Genomic DNA, 27,531 nt, shown 5'->3' with positions numbered 1-27,531 from the left:
CCCTGGTTCTCGCCCGCGGCGCCGCCGTCGCTCGACGGGCACGGCGCGCCGGCGCCGCCCATGCCGCTCCTCCACGCCAAAAAGCAGCTGTTTGCGAACCAGCTCCCCGTGACCTACGAGACCGCGGCGCAGCAAGGCCAGGCCGGCGCGCACATCAAGCCGCCCACGCGCGCCGACAACCCGTTTCTCCAGTACTACACGGGCGCGGAGGTGGCGCTCGGCGGCGGCCCGGACCGGCGCATGTCCGCCGCGGTCGACGGCCTGCTCTACAACCCGTACGCGGACGCGTACGACGCGTTCCCGGCGCAGGCCGCGGCCCACCCGGCGTACATGGCCAGCAGCCTCCTTGCGCCCGGCGGCGCGCAGCAGGCGGCCCAGCGCCGGTCGTCCGTGGCGTTTGGCGCGGCGCTGTACCACGCCAGCCCGACGAGCACGCGGCACCTCCGCCCGCAGATCATGGCGCCGCCGAGCGGCGGCGCGTATGTGGCGCCCGTGCTGCCCTCGTTCGGCGCGCCTGCCCGTGTGGCCGCCCCGCGCATGGCCCGGGTCCAAAGCAAGGCCGACCTCCGGCCGCGGGTCCACAGCCAGCCGCGGTACCGGCGGCGGTCCGTGAGCGCGACGCACATCTCGCCCGCCAACGCGCTCACCGTGTACCTCACCGAGACGTACTCGTTGTGCCAGCCGCAGCGGTTCCGCTACTCGAAGACATCCAACCCGAAGCGCGTGTTGACCAAGCCCTCCGAGCCCAAGTACAACAACGGCAACGACAACGAGGACAGCGACTACATCTTGTACGTCAACGACATGCTTGGGCCGGAGGAGGGCCGCAAGTACGTGGTCTTGGACCTCTTGGGCTCCGGCACCTTCGGCCAGGTCGTCAAGTGCCAGAACTTGGCCAACCAGTCCGTGGTGGCCGTGAAGGTGGTGAAGTCCAAGGCCGCGTACCTCAACCAGTCGCTTTCCGAGGTCAAGATCCTCGAGTATCTCAACCAGAACAGCCGCTCGGGCAACTTCATCCGGCTCTTGGACACCTTCATGCACAAGGAGCATCTCTGTCTTGTGTTCGAGCTTCTAGCCTCGAACCTCTACGAGCTCATCAAGCAGAACCAGTTCCAGGGCCTCAACATGAAGCTCGTCAAGTCCTTGACCACGCAGTTGTTGAGCTCGTGCCTGGAGCTCAAATCCTTCCAGATCATCCATTGCGACCTCAAGCCGGAGAACATCCTCCTATGCCAGCCGGACAAGCCCGAGATCAAGGTCATCGACTTCGGCAGTGCCTGCTTCACTCGCAAGACCATCTACTCCTACATCCAGTCCCGTTTCTACAGGTCCCCCGAGGTCATTCTTGGACTCCCCTATACGGAGTCAATCGATATGTGGTCTCTTGGCTGCATTGTGGGCGAGTTGTTCTTGGGCTTGCCTATGTTCCCGGGCTCCTCCGAGTATAACCAGATCTACAAGATTGTTGACATGTTGGGCGCCCCGCCAAGACACATGTTGGACCATGGTCGCAATCTGTTGCAGTTCTTTGACAAGATCCCTTCCTCAGACCCCAATGGCAAGCCGACATACCGCCTAAAGACATATGACGAATACGTGGACTACTTGAGCAAGCAAAAGGACAAGGGAAAGACAGAACAACCCAACAAGAACTACTTCGACCAGAAGTTGCTCAAACAAATAATATTGGACTACAAGATGCCCTCGAAGAAAATGACGCAGAGCATGATTGACAAGGAATATGCCCAGCGCCACCTTCTCATTGACTTCTTGACGAAGGTGTTGAACCCCGATCCTTTGGAGCGTCTCACCCCACTGGAAGCGCTCAAGCATCCCTTTGTCAACGACGCGGTTCCCACGCAAGAAAAGTCATTCTCGTCTGCGAATTCCACAGTCTCGCTGACGGCGCACACGCAGACAGACTTGACCAATGATACGATCATGAAAGTCTGATTTCCGCCCGTTTAATTTCTAGTTACCATACTTACATCTAATCTACCCAGACGGCGCCGCGAAGTCGTGCGCACCCAAAAACTGAAATTTGGTGATGTGCGAGGTGAACCACACGACTCAAGGACTCACGTAACAAGCCCGGGCGTTCTGACTGAACCGTCATTCTGATCGAACACAAGCACTGACTTTGAGGATCCTGAACAAACGAAGATCCGCTGCCCGCTTTGACGCATCCACAAAAGTTACACGCCCTCCTTCGCCCAAGAACCATCACCAACAACCCAGCATAGGCCATGAATGTTAGCACAAGCGCTTTGGGCGTCAGAAGGAGAAAGGCCAAGGGCCAGAATATCGATGACGAGGAAAACGCCTCCCTTTTAAGGCTAGGGCCCGAGTTCCAGCGCACACAAATCACGAATTCAGGAGACGAGGAACAGCTAATTGCGTTGAATTTGTCCGAGGCGCGGCTCTTGGTTAGGGCAGCGTTGAAGGAAAGAAAGTTGAAGAGCGAGAAGAACCAGATGCTCGAGGATGAGGACGAAGAGGAGAACGAGAGAGAGGATGAAATCGCCAACATCGAGCTCGCGGGCCCCAACTCGAACGAGATCGTGCACAAGACGTTGAACTATTTGTCGACTTTCTCGAGGTTCAAGAACCCGTCGTCTACGGAGACCGTGGAGAAGCTTTTGAACGATTTCGGCACCCATGCGTCGGAGCCGTTGCATCCGTTTGAGCTAGCCCAGTTGGGCAACTTGGAGTGCGAGGATTCCGAGGAGGCCAAGTCCTTGATTCCAAGCTTGACCAACAAGGTGTCAGACGTGCAGTTGAAGACGTTGTTGACGGAGTTGAGGAAATACCACACTTTGTCGTGAGGACATCGTTGCGAAAGAACTGGAAGAAAACGGACGTGTATCATGCATGGACAGTAGCGATTTGTAGTCTGTAATATTTGGTGCCGGGTACTTATCGGTGCACGCCTATGGGCGGCAAGCTGATGACGGATTCCGGGAGGCCAACACGGGCGAATCACATGCATCAGACAAATCGTGGCAAGCGGCTGAGTGAAGCTCATCTGCATCGAAACTCCGTTTAGTAGCAGGATATCCGTAGTGCACCTTCGAGTAAGGCTGGGACTACCAAAATAGCTTCAATGCTAGTATCGTCTATTTTGAAGATGGTCTGTTGCTAAGGTAGATTCAGTTCCGAGATTGGTTCAATTCTAGGGTTGTTTTAGTTCTGAGATTGATCCAATTCCAAGACTGTTCCTTGTGAGATCGCTCGAATGTTTGGGCCGCTCGAGCCTTGTTTTAATTCTAAGATAGTTCCAGTTTTCAATTCCTCGAAATGCTTGGGCGGCTCAAGTCTTGTTTCAACATAGTTCGAGATTCAATGTAGCCCCGACCTTGAACGTGGTTCTAATTAGAAGATAGTCATAATTATATTTTTGTCCAGCTTTAATATAGTTCCAGCTCTATTATAGTTCCAAGTCCAAGAGAGTCCTAACTTCCCCATGATAGTCTCAGTATAATTACGACTGTGATATTGTAATTCCATGGTTATCCAAATATAGCCCCCGCTATAGCACAGTACTCTGGGATGGTTTCAAATTTGATCTGATTTAGACTATGGCTTCAATTTCTTGTAAGTTGAAATTCTCGGACAATTCCAATTTCAAGATAGTTCCGATTTCGAAATAGTTCCAATTTCAAGATAGCTCCGCTTTCTACATGATTCCGATTTCAAAACAATTCCGGGTCAAATATATAACTCCTGCTCTAATAAAATTCCGGTTTTAACACAATTTCGGGCCCAAGACAATAAAGTTCCAGTATAATTCGAATAAGTTCCAGTAAAATTTTTATTATCAGACAATCCATATGAGATAGATCCGGCTCTAAGACAATGCCCGTTCCGATATTTCAATTCTAAGGAATTTTCAAATCCCACAATATTCTAATTCCAAGACGATTTAATTCTAAGAAGGTCCTGATTCCAAAACTGTTCCAGTGATAAGATAGTTGCAGTTCTAGAATATTTCAATTCCAATATAGATTCAGATCCAAAACAATCCCAATCCCAATAGACAGTTACAGTTCCAACATGGTTTCAATTCCAAGAAGTTCCATTTCCCTCAGTTTCATCTCGAAAAAAATTCCGGTTTCAATATAGAGCCAGCTCTCAGACAGTTACAGTTGTAAGACAGTTCCTGTTCCAGGACAGTTCTAATTCAATACAATCCGTTTCCGACAATTCCGATTCCAATTCAATTCCAGTTCCAGTACAATTTTAGACCTAAAAGAAAGTGGAATCTAATAGAAGTCTATTTGTAACATAATTCCAATATAATTTTAATTGTAAGATAATTCCAGTTATAAGATTGATTCAGGTCTAAGTCAACTCTACTACCAACACAATTCCAGTTCGAATGGAATTCTAGTGCCGTTACAATTTAAGTTCTACGATAATTCAAGTTCCAATACAATTTCAATTTAATGACAAAACCGGCCCTAACATAATAAAATATCAACATAGTCCAGTTCTAAAACAAAAAAGGTTAGTTCCAATAAAATTTCTGTTCCAACATGATTATGATTGCAATATTGTTCCAGTCTCAAGACAATTGCAGTTTCAAGGCATTTCCTTTCTTACACCAAACCAATATTAATCATAGGAGAATTGTAATTTTTAGACAATTCCAGATCAATTATTATAATGTTTAGATCATCATTTTACCGAATAATTTCAGCTATAAGACAATATCGATTCTTAGACATTTCCAGTCCAACACAATTCCAATTCAACACGTTTCCAGTACAGCACAATTCAAGCTCGAATATAATATTGAAAAATAATGACAAAGTTCCGACTCCAGTACAATTTAAATCTACGCTAGCTCGCGCTCCAGTATGAATTTAATTTTTAGACAATTCCAATTCTAGGATAGCTCCAGGTCTTATAGAATCTCAATTCCAATTCCAATACAATCCCGGCTCGGATATCATTTCAGTTCCAATTCCAACACAATTATAAGACCACTTTTAACACAATTTTAGCTCGAATACAATCACCGTTCAAGTAAAATTTTACTTCTGAGAAATTTTGCGTTCCAATATACTTTATTGTGAGATGATTCCAGTTGCAATTTTAATTCTAGGATAGTTCAAGGACAATTACAAATTCAAGACGTCATCAGTTCCAATACAAGCCGGCTCCAAGTCAGCTCCAGCACAATCCCAGCTAAGATAATTCCAATTCCAATCCCATTTTTTATCTTTAACTCGAAAACGATTTCCATTCTAATATCAATACAGATCTAATTCCAATTCCAAATCGACACAGTTCCAACTCCAAGACAATTCCAATTCCAGTACAATTTCAATTCTAGGATGATTCGAGTTCCAATGTAATCTTTTAATTGTAATACAATGCCAGTTACAATATATATTTCAATTATTAAGTAATTCCAATTCCAGGACAGTTACCGCTCAAATACGGTTCCAGTTCCAGCATATTTTTAATTCTAAGATAATTCGAGCCTCCTTATCTTTTTGATTGTAGAGTAGCTCCAGGTCCAATATAATTTGATTTCAAGACTATTTCAACACAGTTTCAGCTCGAATATAATTTCAGGCCGGATAATTCAAGTACAATTTTGTTTCTACGTACTTCCAGTTTCAATATTATTTGATTTTAAGGCAATTTTAATTGCAATATATTCGCAGTACCAAGATCCCAATCCTAAGATGTTTTCAGTCCTAATCTAGTTCCTGTTAGAAGACAAAATTACAGTCCTATGGTAGGTTCAATCCCAAACAATCCAAATTCATTATAGTTCCAGTGCGATTACATTAGCTCTAAGATAAGTTCAGTTCAAATATAGTTACAATTTCAATACAATTAGAGTTCCAGTACAATTACAGTTCCAATAAAATTACAGTTCCAATACAATTATTTTAGTTCGAAGACAATTCCAGTTCAAACATAATTTTGATTTCAGCTTCAGTCCAACAAAACTACTACTCAAATAAATTCCAGCTCCAGTACAGTTTTAGTCCTAATTTAATTTGCGTTCCAATACATTTCTTTAATTCTAGGACAATGCCAGTTCCGATATCAATTCCAGCTCCTACACAATTCCACAACCCTTTCCCACACAATTTCAGCCCAAATACCATTCCAATTGCTCCCCAATACAATTTTGATTCCAATACAATTTCAATACAGTTTTGATTCCAATACAACTTTTCTTCAATACAGTTCCAGTCCTATTACATTTTAGTTCCTGTACAATTCCAGCCCAAAGCATTCCAATCGCTTCCAATACAATTTTATTTCAATACAATTCCGGTACAATTCCAGCACAATTCCTACTCCAATACAATTAAACAATAAAGCTATATCTAATGTATCAAAATTATTAAAAATATAAGATGTATTAGATGATATAGATAATATTTAATTATATATCATAATATCTGTTATATTTGTTGATCCTGTTGTGAAATATATAAAATATAAAGCAAATGATGAAAAATTAATAAAACATTACATTAAAGAATTTTTAATTCAAAATTGTGGTGTTATGTTAGATGATAATAAAACTGAAATAACAAATATAAAAGATAAGAAATGTATTTTTTAGGTGCTGAAATTGGTAAAATCAGACGTCATGTTTACTTTGCTGAAAATAATAATGTCATTAATAATAATAATAGTAATAATAATAATAAAATTTTCATCCCCAACTCAATTCATCTCCACCACAATTCATCCCCACTGCATTTAGTTCCTACAATTGCTCCCAATACAACTATGATTCCAATTTCAATACAACTTTTCTTCAATACAGTTCCAATCCTATTACATTTTAATTCCTATACAGTTCCAGCCCAATATAATCCCAAAACAGTTCCGATTTGAATACGATTTTTCTTCAACACAATTCCAACTCCGATACAATTCCAATCTCAATACAGTTCCAATAGCAATACATTTTAGTTATTATAAAGTTCCAGCCCAAATACTTATCCAGTTGCTCCCCAATACAGTTCCGATTCCAGCACATTTCATCTCCAATACAATTCCAACTCCAATACATTTCAATCCCAATACAATTCCAGCTCCAATACAATTCCAACTCCAATACATTTCAATCCTAATACAATTTCAATTTCAATGCAGTTCCAGCACATTTCCGATTTGAATACAACTTTTCTTCAGAACAATTCCATCTTCAATTCAATTCCAACATTTAGTTCCTATAGAGCTCCAGCCCCAATCATCTTCCAATTGCTCGCAGTACAATTTTAATTCAATACAATTCCAGTGTATTTCCAATTCAATAAAACTTTTCTGCAATAATACTCCATCTCCACCACAAGTCATCTCCACTACATTTCAATCCTATACAATTCCAATCGCAATGCAATTCAGTTTCTATATAGCTCCAGCCCAAATGCTATTCCAATTGCTCCCAATACAATTTTGATTTCAATAAAATTCCAGTACAATTCCAACTACACTACAATTCCGTTTCCAAAAAAAATCTAATTCCAATACAATTCATCTCCAGTACATTTCCATCCCCAGTACATTTCCATCTCCAGTACATTTCAATCCCAATACAAATTTAATTTGAATTCGATTTCAACACAATTTGATCTCCACTACATTTGATCTCCACTACATCTCCATCTCCAAGAAAATTCAATCCTATCGCATTCCAATTGCTACCGATACAATTTTGATTTCAATACAATTCAATACAATTCCAACTACACTACAATTCCATCTCCAATACAATTCCAATTCCAATACAATTCCAGTTCCAATACAATTTTATTTTCAATACAGGTCCAGCACATTTCCGATTTGAATACAACTCTTCTTCAGAACAATTCCATCTCCAATTCAATTCCAACATTTAGTTCTTATACAGTTCCAGCCCAAAGCCTATTCCAATTGCTCGCAGTACAATTTGAATTCAATACAATTCATTTCCAGCTCAATAAAACTTTTCTCGACTAAAATCCATCTCCACCGCAACTCATCTCCACAAATCCATCCTATACTATCCCAATCCCATATTGTTCCGGTAAAATTCCAGCACAATTCCAACTCCAATAGAATTTTCCACCAGATTTCATCTCCACCAGATTTCATCTCCAATACAATCCACTCCTATACAATTCCAACCCCAATACAGTTCCACTCCCATATTATTCCAATCGCAATACATTGAGTTCCTATACAATTCCAGCCCAAATTCCATTCCAATCGTTCGCAGTACAATTTGAATTCAATACAATTCATTTCCAGCTCAATAAAACTTTTCTCGACTAAAATCCATCTCCACCACAACTCATCTCCACAAATCCATCCCCACCACAAGTCACCCCCACAAGCCATCTCCACCACAATTCATCCTATATTCCAACCGCACCACCGTTCCAGCCATCGCAGCCCTGGTTTCCGCGCAATGCGCGCGCGGCCCTCTGTCTCTACATGGCCCTACCACCCCCTCTTTTTCCACCAACATGGACTCCGACGATCTCTACGACGAGTTCGGCAATTTTGTGGGCGACGCCAACGACTCCGACGCAGAGTCAGGCGCCGGCGCGCCCGACCCCGCCCCGGGCCATTTCGCCCAAAACCACGCCCAAAACCACGCCCAAAACCACGCCCAAAACCACGCCCAAAACCACCCGCCAGACCATTCCCAAAACCACCCGCCAGACCAGGCCCCCTGGGAAGACCCCCCCGCAGGCACGCCAAAAGCCGTGTTTGTGCCCGAATCCGCGCCCGCGCCCGCCGTGGAAACCATCGTCGTAAACGCGGCGTCCGCGGGCCCGGCGGAACCCGTGATCCGGCCCGCCCCCCAGGCGCCCGCGATCGAGCACGGGCCCCGCGGCGACGCCGCGCTCCCGGCCACCACGTACCTGAAGGCGTACATGCGGCGCGTCGCGCAGCAGCAGCCCGAGCGCGTGCGCAACGTGGCCGTGGTGGGCCATCTCCACAGCGGCAAGACCAGTCTCGTGGACAGCTTGGTCACGCACACGCACCCCGGCGTCGGCGGCGGCGGCGGGCAGCGGCATGGCGCCCGGCCGGTGCGCTTCCTGGACACGCACCCGCTCGAGCGCGAGCGCGGCGTGTCCCTCCACACGTCGGCCGTGTCGCTCTTGCTCCAGGACTCGCGCGACCGCAGCTTCGCCGTGTGCCTCCTCGACTGCCCCGGGCACGCGGACTTCCGCGACGAGCGGCTCGCGCTGATGGGCGCCGTGGAGGGCGTGGTGGTGGTGGTGGACGTCGTGGAGGGCCTCGGCGCGCCCACCAAGACCATGGTCAGCGAGGCCATGCGCCGCAACCTCCCCATGACCGTGGTGCTCAGCAAGCTCGACCGGCTCGTGCTCGAGTTGCAGCTCGCGCCGCGCGACGCGGGCCGCAAGATCTCGCACGTGTTGGCCGCCATCAACGGCCACGTGCACCACAACGAGTACGCCGCCGCGTACACGCACGAGCGGCTCTTCAGCCCGTTGAACGACAACGTGGTGTTCGCGTCGCACGCGCTCGGCGCCAGCTTCACGCTCGCCACCTGGAGCCGGCTCTACGCGGCGCGCTTCCACATGGACGCGGCGCGCTTGCGCTTGCTCCTCTGGGGCGACGTGTACTTCCACGAGGGCCGCTTCCGCACCGCACCGCCGGCGCCCGCGGCGCCCACGCTGTTCGAGCAGTTCGTGCTCGAGCCCGTGTACAAGTTGGTGGCGCATACGCTCGTCGCGGACGCGGGCGACGGCTCGCTTGCGCGGCTCTTGTGGGACCACTTCGCCGTGGCCTTGCCCAAGGCCGCGTACCGCGAGGACCCCCAGACGCTTCTCCGCACGGTGTTCCGCGCCGTGTTCCCGGACACCGGGGATCTCGTGCACCTGATCGTCCAAAACACGCCGCCACCGCGCGGCGCGGCCGTGCTCGCGAGCCGCGGCGTGGCCGCGGCCAGCCTCGGCCCGGACCTCGTGGTGGCCGACGTGTTCAAGACCAGCCTCCGCCGCGACGCGGCCACCTTCGAGTGCTTGGCCAAGGTGGTGCACGGCACCTTGCGGGCGGGCGACGCCGTGCACGTCGTGGCCGGCGACGGCAGCGGCGATGGTGACGGCGCCGTGCGCTCGGCGCTGGTCCGCAGCATCCACGTGCCGGTGGCACGCTACCACATGGACGTGGACGCCGCGCCCGAGGGCACCATCGTGGTGCTCCGCGGCGTGGCGGGCGCCGTCGGCAAGGCCGCCACGCTCTACTCGCGGCACACGCCGGCGCCGCTCCTCCGGCCCATCCACCGCACGGACAACGGCCTGCGCTCCTTCTACAAGGTGGCCGTGGAGTGCGAGAACCCGGCCGAGCTCCCGCGGCTCGTGGCCGCGCTCCAGCGGCTCGCCGCGTGCTACCTCTCCGCGGAGCCCCGGCTCGAGGAGAGCGGCGAGCACGTGCTCCTCGCGCCCGGCGAGCTCTACTTGGACTGCTTTCTCCACGACCTCCGGCACGCCAGCACGCCGTGCTTGGCCATCCGCGTCAGCGACCCCATGGTGCGCTTCGCCGAGACGTGCGGGGAGCGCTCCGCCGCCCGGGTCGCGCCGCACTCGCCCTCGAAGACCTGCCTGCTCGCGGTCTCCGCCGAGCCCGTGCGCGACGCGCGGCTCCTCGCGGCCATCGAGAAGGGCGCCGTGTCGCTCGCCCAGCCGGCGCGCACCACGGCCCGCGTCCTCCGCGACGACTTCGGCTGGGACGCGCTCGCGGCCCGCTCGCTCTGGTGCTTCGGGCCGCGCGACTTGCAGAGCCCGTCCATGTTGCTCGACGACACCCTCGACGCCGACACCGACAAGGCCGCGCTCGCCCAGGCCAGGGACCTCATTGTGGCCGGCTTCCGCCTCGCGGCCGCCGAGGGCCCGCTCTGCGCCGAGCCCGTCCGCAGGACCAAGTTCAAGATCTTGGACGCGGTGCTCGGCGCCGATGTGCGCGCCAGCGGCGGCCAGATCATCCCGGTGGCCCGCAACGCGGTGCACTGCGGGCTCCTCACCGCGGCGCCCCGCCTCTTGGAGCCGGTGTACCGCGTCCACGTGTCGTGCACCGCCAAGAGCGTGCCGGCGGTGCACACCATCTTGGAGAAGCGCCGCGGCTGGGTGCTGTCCGAGACGCCCGTGGCGGGCACCCCGCTCTCCGAGCTCGAGGGCTGTGTGCCCATCATCGACTCCGTGGGCTTGGACACGGACATGCGCCTCTACACGCAGGGCCAGGCGTTCTGCTCGCTCGACTTCTTGCGGTGGGACGTGGTCCCGGGCGACCCGATGGACCTGCTCTGCCCCCTCCCGCAGATGGGGCCCGTGCCGCGGGCGTCCATGGCCCGCGACTTCGTCATGAAGACCCGCCGCCGGAAGGGCTTGGGCGGCGAGCCCACGCTCCAGAAGTACGTGGACCCGGAGCTCTACGCCAGCTTGCGCCGCCGGGGCATCTTGAACTAGGGGGGTGCGGCCTTGTATTAGCGTATACCCGTGCCCGGGGGCGTTTGCTCGTTGCCCACGCGGCTCTTCTTGGGCCCCGGCCCGGCCGCCAGCCGGCCGCCGCGCCGTTTCCTCATGGCGGCCTCGAGCGCGTCCATGCCCCGGCCCGCCTTTGCTAGCGTCCGCACCAACTCGTACTGGTGGCCGAGGTCCATGCCCTTAGAGACGCGGATCAACATGTGCGTGTGCTTGCCGTGCGCCGTGTTCTGGAGGAGCGCCTGGTAGCACCACAAGATCTCCTCCACGTCCATCTGGAGCGCGTGCACGCTGTGCTGGCCCATGCGGAGTCCAAGTTCGGGAACCTCGAGGAACGCCGTGCCGTGCCCGTGCTGCATCTCGTCGAGACGCAGGAGAAACCCGAGGAACTGCTGCACCGACCCGCATGTGCCCGACGGGTGCTCCAACGGCTTCAAGCCCGGGAGGCTGCATCCGGGTGCCTTTCCCTGGAACTGTAGCAAGTACCGACTTTCGTCCACCTGCACGACAAGCGGGATGTCGAGCTGCGCAAGGGAGACTCTGGGCTCTTGCGAGCCCCCGACACTTTCATCGCTGCTATCAACAGTTGGTCCTTTCGTGCCGTCGCCGCTCGCTTCCCACCGTGCATAGTCTTCACTGTAAAAGCCAGAACCCTCGCCCGCGTCGTCTCCGGCTACTTCCCTCTCCTGGCCGCTGCCCTTATCGATCTCATCATCGATATCGTTGCATCCCTGAGGGTCAACATGGCCATCTCCTTCTTGGTCGGTGTCACTATCGCTCTCCTTGGCAATGTCATTTTCAATCTCCGGGTCAATGTCACTATCACTCTCCCGGCCAATGCCATTGTCGATCTCCTGGTCAACATCATCCGCGCTGTTTTCGCTGGCTTCGTCAATGTAATCGCCCGCAATTTCAGTCTCCCCGGCAATCCCGTTTCTTCCCTCCAAAGCGTCTGGTGGACTGCTGCATGACCCATCTTCGATATCTACAATGGAAAGCGGCAAGTCTTCTGCACCAGCGTAAGCCCCGTCATCTTGTACACTGCACACTTCGCCCTCGTTGGGGGGATATGTGTTTATCAAATCCTCGTCCCCATCGAGCTCTTCGTTGGTTGCTTCCCCATACGTGGAGCCCTCTGCCTCGCTTTCCAAATTATCGATATCCTCCTCGCTGTCCAACTCAATGGCCAGCTCCTCTCGATTATAAGCCAATCCAGGCCCGATTCGTGATACCTCCTCCAATACCTCCACCTCACTATCGTCAATATGGACACTTCCGTCGCTTTCATCATGGAGCTCCTCATTATTATTTAGACCATTATATTCACCAATAAGCAGGGTATCGCCTTGTTCTTTAAACACCTCGTCCGCTTCACTTTCACTCAACAATTCCTCAAAATGCGGCTCATCGTCACACTCATTCTGCCCTTCGTTTTCTAGCGCCAACTTTGCTGTGCTGGCAGCGGTGGGTGATGCCATAATGTCAGCAGGGATCTCGCTCGCTGCGTCCAAATCTTCCAGAGTATTAGTGGGGCTCTCCATGAATCACAAGCTAGGATCTAGAAAGATATTGTTGTTGGCTATTAAGGGGAAGTGTACGAAGAAGAATGGATTCTAGCGTAGTTTATGCAAAGAACGTCTGTCGCTACTCTGAGCAAACGCGGGTGTTGTCTCCGCAGTTCAACGCGCACCGTGCGCTCTGCCGTTCGTCCTGCAGATACCAGGTCACCTTTAGTCTTCGGAAAGCATCACTTTGATACGTTTCATGGTTGCGAGTATTCATTGACCTCCTCGTCTCTTTTTCTTTCAATCATTCTCTCACGCCACTTTTGCTTTCTTCAAGGTTCGTCTCCGCTTGAGTCTGGTTGCGTTTTGACTTGGAAGCACGCCTTTCTTTCTTTCCGCGACACTCAAGTCCCAGGCGTTCTCCATATCATAATTCTTTTGACCTCACGCTCCCACCACTACGGCGCCCAAACTTTGAAGCTCTGCGGTTCTACAACCGAAAGCGGTTTGCCCAAGTTGCTTGCTTTGGTATCTGCATGCGCAGCTTCGCTCTCTGAGCTGGCAGCCTCTGTGGGCTTGTCTTCAGCCGCCTCCTTCAATGAATATTTGGCTGGCTTGAAAAGCAGTCCTTGCACCTCGTCCAAAATACGTGTTACGTTCGCTAGGTTGTCCTCGTTTGCACCCGAGCTTGCACTCTGTTCGGATGGTTTGAGAAGCCGCACGGCCTCGTGGAGTTTCTTGGTGATGTCGATGGTTGATCGTGTCAAGGCCAATCGATCAGTAAAGATCTGGTTCTGTTGGTGCGCTAAGTTCTTTCTTTCTCTTTGAAAAGCTGTTTCAAGCTCCTTGATTTTCTTCATCTTGAGATCAAGTTTGGTGAGTTCCTGGTTTAGAATGGTATTCGTGAGCCTCTGCATTTCTCGCTCTTCATAATTCGCAAACAAATGGCTTCGAGCACCCACCAGCCCTAAGACAGCAGTCGATGCATTACAGAGCACTTCAGCAGCCGAGTCACTAGTGTGAGAATCAAACTCTTCTTTTAGTTTCTCATCAATACTTTCTTTCGACAATTCTTTGTCGTCCTGTGACTGGACGTCCTTGTTTTCCTCTTCACTGGACGGCTTTGGATCTGAATCTACCTTTTCTTCATAGATCTCTTTCACCTTCTTGAATAGCGTTTCGTCAATGACCTTGGATGCATTGCCGCTAGCAGCTTTGACAACCTCTGCATCCACAAGATTGGTCATGAACACCAAGTTGCTGATGACTGGGTTGTCAGCTGTCATAACCGGGAAATTGGATGCAAACTTTAAAATTCCCAAATCATCATCACTGAGCTTGTTGTACTTGTCCTCGATAGGCAACTTGAGGAACTTGAGAATGCAATCCTGTGGTGTGCGACCTCCACCCACCATTTTGGCCACCATGTACCAGTCATTTTCATGTTTTTGGATGCCCAACAACAAATTCGCGAGTTCCTTTGGCGACCAGTCGCCAGAGTCAACCTTTTGCTTCTTTGACAGAGGCTCCATACCGTCTTCTCCCAGAGGAGCCTCCAACAAGTCTCTCTTACCTGCAGAATTGGATTGCTCACTGCTCACCAATTCTTTTAGTTTTTCCACATTCACGTTTTCTTGCAAAGGCTTGTAAGTGTTGAACGGAAACAAGCCGCGCGGTGTATCATACTGAACATGGAAGTCGCCGCAGTAAGGCAACCCGGCAACCTTTCCATCGGGCGCTTTTTCCAAGGCGTACGCGGGTTTAAATTGAGGATTCACCTGATAATTAATGAGTCCCCATTTGTTCAAGAAGCGGTGCACCCGCATCAAGGTGCCCACGTCGCCGACCAACGTACGACGGCATGATGTAAGTGTAAGATACTCGTTGGGGTTGAGTCTGTATGCATTGATCATGAAATTTCTGTAGTCTGCGTAGATGACAGGAGACTTAGATGGATGTGAAGTTTCGAAAAACTCGGGCAACGAGTCCTTCTCAATCTGGTGGATCTTTTTCATGTTGAACCAGCTGGCATAGGAGGGAATGACGATTGCATGAGATTGGCGGATCCGCGTCTTGTCGTCCGCGTTGACATCTACAGGCTGCGTTTCTTCGGGGCCCTCGTCCATATCGACGTCGTACATGTTGACATCTTGCTGGTCGATATCGTTTTTGCGTGTGTTCTCGAGCTTGACATTCTCTTTTTTCACGGAACCGTTACTTTGTGGAGAACCACTCGCTTGGGGCGAGCCGCTTGACAGGGGGACTTCATTCCCGGCAGCCAGATTAACCTCTGCAGGTTGCCTGGATATCTCGGGCAGGTCTGTCGTTTTCTCCACGCTCTCTACCTCGGAAAGTTTCGTCTCGGAGCTCTGGTTGGTGAACTGAGGGCTCTGGGCAGGCGAGATCGCAGGATTTCCTTGGCTTTCCTGGTCGCCGCCAATGTTTTCCGGGTTGTCGGCGTTGTTTTCACCCTCGCCGGCCGATAAGGCCTCGTTTTGGGGGAAGAAGTTCAGTGACAAGTCGCTGGGCAGCGCGGAATCAGAGGCTCGGCTTGCAGCCAGATCCTGTTTGGGCTCCTCGGGCATGGAATCGAGAGGTTTCTCATCGGCAGCCAGCTTAGTTGGCGCCTCTTGGGATAGATGTCCACGGTGGTCCTGGGGCTCGCCATTCTCAGGCTCGTCGTCCTTGGGCTCATCGTCCTGGGGCTCGTGGTCCTCGCGGAATTGAAGCTGCAAGTCCCCAGTTGGCGCGCTTTCGTCGTCTTGCCGAGCAGGGTCTTGCTCGAGGGCCGAATTGCCCCATTCAGAGCTGTCTTCGACGCTGGCAAACAAGTTGTCCAGGTCGCTCAAGGGCTTCCCGGAGGAGCCCAGGCCGCCGAAGCCACCGACAGCCGCGAACTGATCGTCTGCGGCGGCAGAGCCTGGTAGCAGCGGCAGGTCACGTGGCAGGCCGTATTGGTCTCCGAACGCCGGGTCGAGGTTGTCGAGGCCGGCGCCAAAATCAGTGGCGGCACCACCACCACCGCCTCCGGGGCTGCCGTCTTGGGCGCCCGGCGAAGTCATATCCATGTCGAAAAAAGCCGGCGACTTGCTGTCTGAGAGATTCTGGCCGACGTCCATGTGTTCCTCATTGGCGGGCAGTAGCCCCAGCATCATCTCTGAGTCTGACATGAGGGGAATATGCGTGGAATGCGGCGCAATGCAGACGTGCGGCGGGGCAGGTTTTTTTTTCTTGTCGAAGTGGTGTGTATTTCCGGGAAACAAGCGAAGCTGGCCCTATGGCTTTTTTTTTGTTTTGAAGGTAGCGTGCGCACTGAACGGAATTCGCGTTGATAGCCGAATTGGCCAGTGGCAGAGGCAGAACGCGTGGGCACTAAGAGGCAGGCAAGCTCACGAAAAACAGGCTCGGGTGCCGAGTTGCAATCCAGGGTTTGCAGAGAGAGAGAGCCACGTTCCAGGTTCGTTTCAGCGTCTGTCTGTGTTTTTTTTGTTTCGTCTTTGAGTCTGGTCTTGTTTTCTTTTTTGTTTCTGTTCCGTTTTTGTTTCTGTTTTTGTGTGTTTGTTTCCCGGCTTCTATTATGTGCGGACAAGCAATTGGCTGAGGCCCAGCGGCAAAACACAAGATAGAGAATACGCCCTAGTAAGCACGATTTCGAACGGCTGAAAATATGCACACAAAAAACGCAGCGGTACTGGTTTTCGCACGCTGGCTGGGATTCCGGCAATGGCGGGGTGTAGGTTGTGGTAGCCTTGCTCATTGAGAGTTTATTGGTGAGGCTGGCGGGTCGTGCGATTCCAGCGGGGCGGCGTGGGGAAACCCGTACACCATGGCTAAGTTAGGAAGGACAGGGAGCGAGACATGGGACGGAGGCTCGGGAAGGCCCAGAAACAGAAGAGAAGAGGAACAAGTAGAGAAACATGAAGAGGAACAAGAAGAGAAACATGAAGAAAAACATGAAGAAAATCACAAAAACCCAAAAAAAAAAAAGAATCAAAAGAAAGGTCAGAGAAAAGCAATCTCAGATAGTATTAGTCTCTTGAGACACCAACGTCTGCGGCCTGGAAATGGACCCCGAGCGAGCCACAGGCTGGGCGCCATCTGCAGGACCGGAAATGTGCGAGACCAGGTTTAAAGGCCCAAAGCCAGAAAATGAATCGCCGCTGCAGGGAGGTCCGGGTGTTTGGACTGCGCTTATTCCGGTCGATTCCCCGTGTTTTCTACCAGGGAGTGTCTTGTAGCGATCTGGGCTGTTTTGACGTTTTGAAGTTTTGAACGTTTGGAGTTTTTTTTGTTTTCAGCGTTTTGTTTCGAGCATTTTGTTCTGAGCATTTGTTTTCTGCGGTTCGAGCATGTTTTTCTTTGGCCTCTGGCGGGGCAATTTGGGCTCATGCGGTGGGTCCTACAGGTGGCCCTAAAGAGCGCGCCAAATTTACGCGGCCCCACCAGAGATATTAGGGCGCCATGAGGGGGCTACCCAACGCAGGAGAGATCTTGAATAAATATTTGTGCATTTGAAAAAATACATTCATCTTGTGGCAGCAGCAAAGAATAGACAAAAGAAAAGTTGGATGCTTTTGATGTTTTGTGGGCTTCTCATCTTGCACCCAGAGATGGCCCTAATTTAGGGCCAGCGAGGTGGGCCTCGCGCAATGGTGTCGCCAGACGGAAATTGAAAGCAAGGACTAATAAGCCGGACAAACGAGGCAAACGGCCGGCCTCAAGGGCCAGCAGGGGCGTAATTGAAAAAGTATTAAGGGATTTTTGAAATAGGTAGAAATGTTGGGAAGTGTGAAAGGGTGTGTAAAGGGAGTTTAGGGAAGTAATGAAGGGTTGTTTGAAAGATTGTTTGAGGGAGTGTCTAAGGGAGTGTCTAAGGGAGTGTCTAAGGGAGTGTCTAAAGTGTTTTCGGAATTACAGAGTATTAGAGGACGTATCCCAGCAAGTATTCTGGAAAATTTTTAATGTGTACAAGGATCCATTCAAGAATTGGAGGAAGTGTCTCTAAAGATGTGGAGAAAACCTTTGCAAGGCAGGGCCGGATACCTCAGGTCACGTGCGCGACAGCCGCGCGGCGAATGCAAATTTAGCCAGGCCTAATAGAGCTGGGAAAGACAACTTCGGGGGCAGATGAACAACGATAGAAAATGAAATGAAGAAGGAACAGAATCAACGCGTATGTGAAGAAAAAGAATGTGAGCAATAAAATTGCAAAAAGGAGAGATGCAAAGAAAAGAGACGAAGAAAAAAAAAACAATGGATGGAGCAAACGAGAGAACTCAGAAATGACGGATCGAAAAATGGGGAAGGATACTTGACCAGGGAGAACACACGGAAAAGACAAAAAAACAAACCAAGACAACCTAACCATGTTATACAGCCGATATCATAGCCACATCAATATAACAGACACGCGAGGACCAAGAACAATCATAAATCAGGACCAACACAAGATCACACAACAGGACGAAACAAAGATGCAAGGGCAGAGACCCACGGCACGAGCAAACAAATGACCCGCACAATCAAAAACAAGTTGAGACCGATAGAAATGTAACACAACAGCTAATCAACACATCACAACAGATACTTAATACAGCACAACAGACAATCAGCAAACCACAACAGATAATCAGCAAAACACAACAGATAATCAGCAAAACACAACAAATAATCAACAAGACATATGAGCAAACCACCTTCGGTCCGCACAGCTCATCCGGCCCATGCAAGCCACGCCATTCACCATTGGAGCCATTTCTCTAGCCAAAGCATCCGGCAGTGTCAGCAAATTTCGCACCCATTGAAGCACGCCGCAGCGCGGGCACGTGACCCTGCTCGCCTGCCGATCTCACCAGAGTCCCCATCCAAATAAAGCCACAACAAGAAAATACCCCACCACCACCTCCCGCCAAACGTTCCCCCGCCATCCGCCAGAACCCGTGCCGCAGACCACGCAGCCCGGCCGCCGCGGCCAGAACAGGCGTGCGGGCGGAGCAGCGCCGCATCACGTGCGCGCGCCCAGGGCACGCGCCCGCGCCACATGCACTCCCGCGGCCAGAAAAATCTTGCCGGCCCATCGGCCGCGCCGAGCTCGCTCGGAAAAAACCACTGAAGTTTTCTACAACCAGAGCTTTTTTTTTTCTCCAACTACATCGTCACAATGGTTCGTTACGCTGCTACCCCAGTCAACCCAGCCAAGTCTGCCTCTGCTCGCGGTGCTTACTTGAGAGTGTCTTTCAAGAACACCAGGGAGACCGCCCAGGCCATCAACGGATGGAACTTGGAGAAGGCCCAGAAATACTTGTCTGATGTCTTGGACCACCAGAGAGCCATTCCTTTCAGAAGATTCAACCACTCCATTGGTAGAACCGCTCAAGCTAAGGAGTGGGGTGTGCAAAAGGCCAGATGGCCCACCAAGTCCGTCAACTACGTCAAGGACTTGTTGCAAAACGCCCAATCCAACGCCGAGGCCAAGGGTTTGGACGTGTCCAAGTTGAAGATCTCGCACATCCAGGTCAACCAGGCTCCTAAGCAAAGAAGAAGAACCTACAGAGCCCACGGTAGAGTCAACGCTTACCAATCCTCTCCATCGCACATTGAGCTTATTGTCACTGAGGAGGAGGAGCAGGTTGCCAAGGCCGAGGACAACAAGAAGGTCAGATTGAACTCCAGACAAAAGGGTAGATTGGCCCACCAAAAGCGTATTGCTGCCTCTGCTTAATTTAGTTCATATATAAGGTAATATAACATATCATGTGACCGGACCTTTTGGTGCGAGGCCGGGTGCTCCCGGCACCTTGCTTTGGTGTAGCTGAGTGCTGGTCGTTTATGTGGCTATTAGTAGAGTTGAGTTGTTCGTGGAATTTGCTTGACAAGTCGTGCTGGTGTTGCACCCGTGTTCTGTGGTGTGATCAGAGGGCCAGATTAGTGTACTTTCCATCGAAGGTGGGTTTTTGAAAGAGGTCAGACTATTGATGCGTGTTTTTCAATGTCGGCCGAATATCGGTTTTGGATGTCATTGCTGTACAAGTTTCTTATTGGCGCCCCTACAGTATATTCTTATACGGGGCCTATATCGATGTGACGGCCTCGTCAGTTCGAGCCAAATGTCCTTGTATTGCTTCCTTGTAGTTTCTCTGGTAAAGTTTTGACACCTTCGTAGCAATTTGTTACTTCGGTCAATACGATTTTACTGGCTTTTCATTATAAGTATAATGTCGTTGGTTCCCTTGCGAACTGCCCTAATAAATGTCTAACCCTCCATAACAATTTCTTACTTGAAGCCAACACGATTTTCACTCGATTCTCATTAAGCCCACTGTTTTCATATCGTTTCTTCAGAATTGCTCTAGTACATTTTTATTGGGAAACCTCCTTACCATATTCGTATTTGGGGTCAATATCTTTGTTACATACTTCTCAATGCGAGCTGAGAGTGGTTGGATCACCAACCTAGAGTTCGTGTCACTATAGTTCACTCACATACCAAGGGCAACATTAAAGAGGCTTGCCACAAAATTATCACTCTAGTCATTTACTATGTGAAGACTCTATACATGATCTTCCAATTCTGTTTGCACGTGTACTTTAATATAGCGAGAGATCAAAAACCCAGGATACTAGCCAGGGCAGAATGAACCAGACCCTTGTGTTCGGAAGAGAAGAGTCTTCCGGAAGTGGAACTTCTGGCCTGGCAGACTAGTTGGCCACGCCGGTATATGATTGACGTTAATCTTTCCCTATTGCATTTGCCGATTTTTAATCATGAGGTCAATTCTCTAGCATATCCTGTATTGCAGGAAAGTTGCTCTTGTTTTGTCGTGTCTATCGACATGATGGCGTGAGCACGGGGCCACTGCAATTGTTACGTGGCTTCCAACTTTATACCATTTGTGTCATTGTATATTCTATATTCGAGACATGCGCGTAATTGTTAATGTCCTATCATGAGGTCATCTTCCTTGTCATCGTCAATTTACTAGTATTGATGGCACATGCTGTGCTAAAGTTTTTTAAACATCCTCTTGAAGAAGACACTACCAGTTCAGTGTCCTATTTCCATCAATTTTCATGTTTATATTGCCGTGTATCCTTTCAATTGTACACATTTATCTTGAAGTCTGTTCTGTAGCGAGCCATACCATACGTCATTCTCGAATTTCGTTGCTCTCATTGGGGCCCAACTATGAGGCCCGCGCTTTTATGAGGCTATCTCTTTATGAGCTTTTTTATTTTCGATTGTTGGTCTTCCTGTTAGACTGTCGTTTATATGGCTTCTACAAGTTGACTTCCTGAAAAAGTACATCCAGCTCGTTCACCACTTCTTCTTCATAAATTCGTATTGAGCATATGAAGTTAGAATGGCCCCACGTCCTACCACCCATTGTATTATTTCTCTTTTGATCTGCAAGTATAACTCAACAAAGGCCTCATCAACGAAACCGTCACTCACTACGTTCACAATTGGGAGTCTCAATAGTCGGCCTAATCTCGGGTTAGTTGAATGATGACATTGATGTCCATTTTCGTGTGCAATTCCATCGTGATACCTTAACAAGGCGTAGTGATCTTTGTCGAGTAATTGTCAATATGCTACTTTTCATCTCGAAATGTTTGATCTTGAGTGTATTCATCGTAGGCCAGTTCTGTGATTGAGGCACAAATGGTGTCCCTACCCTGATTTCATGAAAATTAATAGACAACACTCCACAGAGTCTCTTGGATCCTTCCCCATATATGGAAAAAGTTTTCGTGTACGATACTTTCGAAGATCCTCATAACATTCTCAAATAATTACTATATTTCGCAGCCAATGAGAAATGTCAGAGCTACACGTTGCGGCAAAAAAACCACAGCTTCCTAATTACCCCCAGGGAAATGATGCACGGGACTGAAACATGTATAAATACTCAAATTACATTCACATTCAGAAATTTTAAAGCGTGGCATATTGCTTTCGATTGATCATTTACCTCATTGCAGGAGGACACAGCCAGAGCTCGTAGACGGGCCACACAAGTACAGAGAATCAAGCCAAGAGAACACAAAGAAAATGCACAAATTGGCACTAGGACTCCCACACTATCAAGAACTGCTTCGAGTGCCGAGTACATGTTTCACACGTGATTCCGAACTATTCTGTATGTCCACAAGACCTGCTCTGTACCCTGATTTACGCGGACCTCGCCACGGCGCGTACAATGGGTCACGCGGTTCTGGCCAATAACTGCCGTCTCTTTTCGCACAGAAAACCTATCTTTCTTCGATTTGCTCGATTCTCCACATCACCAAGAAAACATCACTTACACAATGGGAGGTGCTGGTCCTAAAACTTACATGGGTTGGTGGGGTTCCATCGGGTCCCCTACCCAGAAATACGTCACTTCGTACACCGTGTCTCCTTACGCAACCAGACCTTTGAAGGGTAACTTGTACAACTCTGTGTTCAACGTGTTCAGAAGAACCAAGAACCAGATGGCTTACGTTTTGATCCCAGGAATTGTGTTCTGGAACATCTGGGCTGTCGCCAGAGACTACAACGAGTACTTGTACACCAAGGCTGGCAGAGAGGAGTTGGAGAGAGTCAACGTTTAAACAGCGCTCCAACATGCATATTCATCATAGCTACCCAATACACGGATATTAGAACCCGAGGATGTAGAAAGCGTAGATACCGGCTGGTGGGACAAATGGGCAGCTTTGGCTTGTTTGAAACGGCCATGTGGTGCAGGGACCGGGGGCTTCCCATTGCTGTAGCATCCATGACTGTTTCAGCCAATAGGCAGGGTATGGGCAAGGGGCTCGAGACGGCGCTACAGGCCCATCCCAGATTTCCCAGGTATCCCAGGAATCCCAAAAAGCAGGAACTTCTACTGTTTCCAGGCGCGTCTCGGCAACAGGGCATGGAAACTCAAAGCCAGCACAGAACACCGAAAGTCTACAGCCATATGTTCCCACCACAGCACGCGGCAACCGCCGGGCGTCGTTGTTCAACTCATGTATATTCTGCAACGTGCCGCTCCCCCTACTTCGAGCGCTTGTACACCTTGGCCAAAAACGACGACAACACCTCCTTCTTCAAGCCACGTGACTCGTCGATCTTCTCGATCTGCGCCCTCAACTTGGCCACCACTTCCTCCTCGTACTGCTCGTAAATGCTGGGGATCTGCAACTCGGCAAACAAGTCCTTGACTCTCTGCTCGCTCTCGTCGTCTTTCTTCCCGTAGTTGTCGTCCAAGACCTGGCGCTGGCTCTCGTTGGCCTTCAACAAGGCCTGGTTCACCACCCACGAGCACTTGTTGTCCTTGATGTCGGTGCCGATTTTGCCGATCTGCTCGGGCGTGCCGAAACAGTCCAAGTAGTCGTCCTGGATCTGGAAGTACTCGCCCAACGGAATCAACACGTCCTTGACCTGCTTCAAGTCCTCGTCGCTGTTGATGCCGCACATGTACATGGCCAAAGCCACGGGCAAGTAGAACGAGTAGTAGGCGGTCTTGAAAATGACAATGAACGAGTGTTTTTCCAAGGAAAACTTGCTCAAGTCCACGTGCTCCTCGTCCGCGGTGACCAAGTCCAACAACTGGCCCAATTCGGTCTGGAACGTGACCTCGTGGAACAAGTCCAACAAGTCTACATAGTACAGGTCCTGGCGGAAGTGTTTTTTCAAGAGAATGTAGATGGCGCCCTCCAACATAAACGAGTCGTTGATGGCAATGTTCCCCACGCCCTCGGCCAAGTACCAGCAGGGCTGGCCACGCCTAGTTTTCGACTGGTCCATCATGTCGTCGGCAACTAAGAAATACGCCTGCAACAACTCGATGGCCCAGCCCAAAAGCGCCACTTTTTTGTATTCGTCTGCGGCCAAAGACTCGACCGTTTTGTTCTTCAAGATACAGTACGTGTCAATGACAGAAAGACCCCTGTTCAATTTCCCGCCGGGCGTGTTGTATTCCAAGTTCTTGGTGAACCATTCTATGGCCTCTTTAGGCATGTTGTAGCCGGCGGAGATCTCCTGCAATTCCTTGACCAAGTTGTCGAACTCGGCCACGAACTTCTGTCTGGCGGCTGCTTTGTCCATTTTCGAGCGGCTATCTGGGGTTGTGCTGTAGAAAAGAGAGAATGAGAAGGTTGTTTGAATTTCCTGGGGTTCGCTCGTATAGATCTGGGCGCGTCGCGCATTGTTCACTACTGTCCGGCAGCTTCTTGCGGGTCATGTGACCCGCTCTGCACAGGACCTGGCGATGTATAGACAGACGGCTCGGACGACAAGAGGCCCGTTTGGGATATATTAGATAATAAATGCCCAATGTTGCATGTGCCGCTACCAGGGACTGAGAGCAATTGAGTTTTTTTCCACGTTTTTTGTGCATGCGTGTCTATCCTGTCGTAATTACTACTAATATAAAGGACTGCCCATCCGAGTGATTAAGCTGTGGCCTTATCATTGCAGGCTGGGGCTCTGGCTTTGAATCGTCGGTGGCTCCTGTGTATGGTCTGAAATGGCTCCTCGAAAAACTAGAGCCACCATCGAAGGCAGTTTCCAGTTCTCCATCTCCGTGGGGATCTTCATCATATTCTTGCTTGGATACAGGTGCTCATACATCCAGACTCTTACGTCGTTCAGGATTCCATGGGGTGTGCAGATGGCCCCCAGAATCATCATATTCAGTCGCCAAGATGGTGAGCCAAGCAGGGATACTAGGAGGATGCTGAGGTTATTGTTGCTGACATCCAAGCCAAGGGCGACAGAAAGGACGCCAATGTTCAGATTGAAATGACTGAAATTAAGCAGCAGTTGATGCTTGACGAGCACGCCTAGGATTTCGCATACTTAGATCTTTTCAGCAAAAATTCAGAAAGAGAACCTTCACGGCTGTGTCGGCGCAAATCTGGCAACAGCTGACTGGAATGAACATCATGATGTATTATATTGTGTGCATTTTCCAGATCGCGGGCTACAACGGCAACACCAACTTGGTGCCTAGCCTGATCCAATATATCCTCAACATGGCAGTTACAATTCCTGCCTTATTCACATCAGATCTTTTAGGAAGACGCACCATCTTGTTGGCTGGTGCTGCATTGATGATGGCCTTTCAGTTTGGCGTGGCGGGTATATTGGCCACATATTCTGAGCCAGTGTTTATATCCGATACTGTGCGGATCACAATTCCTGAAGAAAACAAGTCAGCAACCAAGGGTGTCATTGCATGCTGTTATTCTTTTGTTCCTTTGCATCTTTCTGGGGCGTTGGAATCTGGGTTTATTGCTGGGAGATATATTGGAGGCATGGGGCGACTGGCAATTCAGAAAACGTGGAGCTTTACTTTCCACCTCTGCAAACTGGATCTTCAATTTTGCCATTTCCATGTTCACGTCTTCATCATTAGAAACATCACTTGGAAGGCCTACTGTATCTACGCTACTTTCTGTGCATGTATGTTCGTGCACGTGTTCTTTTTTCCCCCCGAAACAAAAGGAAAGTGATTGGAAGAGATCAGTCAGCTTTGGGAGGAAAACGTGCCCGCATGGAGATCTGCATCTTGAGAGCTCTCGGTACCAATTGCCACAGTTGCAGAGCTCATTCAGAAACTGGAAATCTCTCATGAAGGAAACAAGATATGATATATTCTTAAGGCCTTCTTCGGAAGAAAAGGTGGTGACAGTCTAAGATACAGGAAATCCCACAAAAACTACTTTGAAATTCAGAAATAAGAGAACAAAACAACATCAGACAACAAACAAACAAACTCTTACAGATTGCTTTTTATACTAAAGAAAGTCGGCTACTTTGGCGGCCAAAATCGGCGGTGGCACCTCAAACCCTACTCTTTGTTACTAATTAATCTCCAACATCAGTGTACTGCAAATTGTAGACTGATGGGACAGCAGAAAATTCTGCTGATGGTAGATACCTGAATACACTTGCTAGTCCGCCGCTTTGAAGGGCCTAGTTTAGAATTGACATATTCACTGGGAAAGATAAGCTACATGCTTCACATACTCCAATGGCACTAATATTCCTATACCCCAAACACTCACCTCAAAAATTGATTCTGATTTCCTCTCCTCAGGCTGAATAAAAAGTAAAGAAAATCTGGACCCTAGATCATGAGGCGACTGAAAAAACCCGAAGCATTTACAAATGACATTCATCTGTGACTTTTCGTAATGCAGTTGGTAGACATTTCGTACTTGAAAAGTAAACACATGCAAAAATCCAAAAATTGTTTCAGCGATCTACTTAGTATCGGAAATACAAAGCTTCGCGAAATGCCAGAACTCATATATATATAAATCTCAAGAAATGCTGCGCACGAAACATTCAAAAACTCCGTCATTCACCTGAAACCTCCTTAATTATGGAGATCGGGAATCACTTCAAACACGGCCTTTTCCAAAGCAGACTCAGAGACTTTATGTTTGCCTCGTGCGAAAATGGCATTGTATGTGATAATCGTACTGACTCCATCAGAAGGATTGACGAGACCTAAGCATTTAACTAGTCTAGTATCAATACCTTCAAATTCAAATTCCCGTGCATTCTTGGGCTTGATTGCTAAAAATATTTCCTGCTTGAGACTTATGTCATACTTCTGGGCTGTCGAGCCTAAACACCTTCGTACGTGATCCTCGGAATTGTTGATGGTGGGTATTGCCAAAACGGTAGCTAGTAATGTGAAAAGTAAAAGCAAAATCATGATGGGAGCAGAATAGTGATGTGTGGTTTGGGGAGGAAGATAGTATGTGGAAATCTCGCAATTCGAGAATCGGGGGTACAAAGTAAAAACGCAAAGGAGCGAGGAGCATGTAAGTTGCCGGAGTTTTCAAATTTAAATGGTGGCTCCAGAGCTGAATTCAGAAGTGAACAAAAAACAAAAAAAAAAAAAAACGAATGGCACGAAAACGCGGAGATTATTCTGTTATTAATTATTTCGCCTCTCCTCATATGATTCGCAAAAAGGGTATGATTTTTACAAAAAACATGACCGTCCGGACGGGCCGAGTCTCGACACAAGGTTCATACCTGGAGCTGTTTAAGGGTTTCTTATATTTCACTGTATAGTTTTGCTTCTTTAAAGAGATGAATCTACCAAAACATAAGAAAACATTATTCGTTTGAGATTTATTCTAATATTTCTAGATTATGAGTACTGCAAGCATGACAGTGATTGAAAGATTGAATGAAAAAAGACGTAATCATCGGGGCTTTCAAGTCAAAAAAATTCCAACAACGATTCAAACCTATTTTCAAAAATTGTTTATGAAACAATCGTGCTTTTTTGAATTTTAAAGACTAAGATTTTTAAACTTTTGTAGTCCAAACTCAATTAGATCGAAAAACCACGAGAAAGTATGAGTCTATTTGATTATACGAAGCGTGGATGAGGGTTAAAAATCTTGCTTGTCCCTTGAGTATTTGCTATTTATTTTCAATTCCGAAAAGCCCACTAAAGAATGTAGCAATAACCTTTGCGATAAGTACGTTTTTTTATGATGAATATAGTCAGGTAACCTATATCCTATCTAAATCTGTATTGGGGAGTGGGATG

General features: G+C 49.1%; 12 protein-coding genes across 12 annotated transcripts; 8 read left to right on the top strand and 4 right to left on the bottom strand.

Moving 5' to 3' along the window:
- Nucleotides 1-60: 60 nt before the first annotated feature.
- YAK1 (serine/threonine protein kinase) lies at nt 61-1,953 on the top strand (the record flags this gene model as incomplete). Its single annotated transcript, XM_018857489.1, has 1 exon — nt 61-1,953. One exon carries the CDS (start codon nt 61-63, stop codon nt 1,951-1,953), a length of 1,893 nt encoding a protein of 630 aa, XP_018711884.1.
- A 293-nt stretch (nt 1,954-2,246) lies between these two features.
- On the top strand, nt 2,247-2,825 carry RPB4 (DNA-directed RNA polymerase II subunit; the record flags this gene model as incomplete). Its single annotated transcript, XM_018858869.1, has 1 exon — nt 2,247-2,825. The coding sequence occupies one exon, from the start codon at nt 2,247-2,249 to the stop codon at nt 2,823-2,825; it is 579 nt and encodes a 192-aa protein (XP_018711883.1).
- A 5,664-nt stretch (nt 2,826-8,489) lies between these two features.
- Nucleotides 8,490-11,459, top strand: SNU114 (U5 snRNP GTPase; the record flags this gene model as incomplete). The annotated part of the gene is made up of 1 exon (XM_018857409.1): nt 8,490-11,459. The coding sequence occupies one exon, from the start codon at nt 8,490-8,492 to the stop codon at nt 11,457-11,459; it is 2,970 nt and encodes a 989-aa protein (XP_018711882.1).
- Nucleotides 11,233-12,032, bottom strand: METBIDRAFT_31906 (uncharacterized protein). The gene has a single exon (XM_018855944.1). It carries the CDS (start codon nt 11,831-11,833, stop codon nt 11,477-11,479), a length of 357 nt encoding a protein of 118 aa, XP_018711881.1. The 5' UTR covers nt 11,834-12,032; the 3' UTR covers nt 11,233-11,476.
- METBIDRAFT_181970 (uncharacterized protein) lies at nt 11,671-13,264 on the top strand. The gene is made up of 2 exons (XM_018854777.1): nt 11,671-12,782; nt 12,902-13,264. Exons 1-2 carry the CDS (start codon nt 11,881-11,883, stop codon nt 13,089-13,091), a joined length of 1,092 nt encoding a protein of 363 aa, XP_018711880.1. The 5' UTR covers nt 11,671-11,880; the 3' UTR covers nt 13,092-13,264.
- Nucleotides 13,265-13,437: 173 nt separating this feature from the next.
- On the bottom strand, nt 13,438-15,105 carry METBIDRAFT_41221 (uncharacterized protein; the record flags this gene model as incomplete). The annotated part of the gene is made up of 1 exon (XM_018857370.1): nt 13,438-15,105. The coding sequence occupies one exon, from the start codon at nt 15,103-15,105 to the stop codon at nt 13,438-13,440; it is 1,668 nt and encodes a 555-aa protein (XP_018711879.1).
- A 1,372-nt stretch (nt 15,106-16,477) lies between these two features.
- On the top strand, nt 16,478-17,141 carry METBIDRAFT_181920 (uncharacterized protein). The gene has a single exon (XM_018854776.1). The coding sequence runs from the start codon at nt 16,806-16,808 to the stop codon at nt 17,109-17,111; it is 306 nt and encodes a 101-aa protein (XP_018711878.1). The 5' UTR covers nt 16,478-16,805; the 3' UTR covers nt 17,112-17,141.
- A 1,998-nt stretch (nt 17,142-19,139) lies between these two features.
- On the top strand, nt 19,140-19,742 carry RPL17B (60S ribosomal protein uL22; the record flags this gene model as incomplete). The annotated part of the gene is made up of 1 exon (XM_018859280.1): nt 19,140-19,742. One exon carries the CDS (start codon nt 19,140-19,142, stop codon nt 19,698-19,700), a length of 561 nt encoding a protein of 186 aa, XP_018711877.1. The 3' UTR covers nt 19,701-19,742.
- A 2,546-nt stretch (nt 19,743-22,288) lies between these two features.
- Nucleotides 22,289-22,573, top strand: QCR8 (ubiquinol--cytochrome-c reductase subunit 8; the record flags this gene model as incomplete). Its single annotated transcript, XM_018857548.1, has 1 exon — nt 22,289-22,573. The coding sequence occupies one exon, from the start codon at nt 22,289-22,291 to the stop codon at nt 22,571-22,573; it is 285 nt and encodes a 94-aa protein (XP_018711876.1).
- A 430-nt stretch (nt 22,574-23,003) lies between these two features.
- ERG20 (bifunctional (2E,6E)-farnesyl diphosphate synthase/dimethylallyltranstransferase) lies at nt 23,004-24,056 on the bottom strand (the record flags this gene model as incomplete). Its single annotated transcript, XM_018857501.1, has 1 exon — nt 23,004-24,056. One exon carries the CDS (start codon nt 24,054-24,056, stop codon nt 23,004-23,006), a length of 1,053 nt encoding a protein of 350 aa, XP_018711875.1.
- A 599-nt stretch (nt 24,057-24,655) lies between these two features.
- Nucleotides 24,656-25,603, top strand: METBIDRAFT_11893 (uncharacterized protein; the record flags this gene model as incomplete). The annotated part of the gene is made up of 3 exons (XM_018854121.1): nt 24,656-24,658; nt 24,824-25,415; nt 25,551-25,603. The coding sequence occupies 3 exons, from the start codon at nt 24,656-24,658 to the stop codon at nt 25,601-25,603; spliced, it is 648 nt and encodes a 215-aa protein (XP_018711874.1).
- Nucleotides 25,604-26,334: 731 nt separating this feature from the next.
- On the bottom strand, nt 26,335-26,679 carry METBIDRAFT_11892 (uncharacterized protein; the record flags this gene model as incomplete). Its single annotated transcript, XM_018854120.1, has 1 exon — nt 26,335-26,679. The coding sequence occupies one exon, from the start codon at nt 26,677-26,679 to the stop codon at nt 26,335-26,337; it is 345 nt and encodes a 114-aa protein (XP_018711873.1).
- Between the last annotated feature and the right edge of the window lie 852 nt (nt 26,680-27,531).

Source organism: Metschnikowia bicuspidata, assembly GCF_001664035.1.
Source record: "Metschnikowia bicuspidata var. bicuspidata NRRL YB-4993 chromosome Unknown METBIscaffold_3, whole genome shotgun sequence".
NCBI lineage: Eukaryota > Fungi > Ascomycota > Pichiomycetes > Serinales > Metschnikowiaceae > Metschnikowia > Metschnikowia bicuspidata.
This window is presented reverse-complemented; position numbering and strand designations above follow the sequence as displayed.

Excerpts from the sequence above, each read along its gene's own strand:
- METBIDRAFT_181920 (XM_018854776.1), top strand. The coding sequence starts at position 16,806 with ATGGCTAAGTTAGGAAGGACAGGGAGCGAGACATGGGACGGAGGCTCG.
- METBIDRAFT_31906 (XM_018855944.1), bottom strand. The coding sequence starts at position 11,833 with ATGCAGCACGGGCACGGCACGGCGTTCCTCGAGGTTCCCGAACTTGGA.
- METBIDRAFT_181970 (XM_018854777.1), top strand. The coding sequence starts at position 11,881 with ATGTGCCCGACGGGTGCTCCAACGGCTTCAAGCCCGGGAGGCTGCATC. Across the intron at positions 12,783-12,901 it reads CATGGAGCTCCTCATTATTA|TTCGTTTTCTAGCGCCAACT; the intron begins TTTAGACCATTA and ends CTCATTCTGCCC.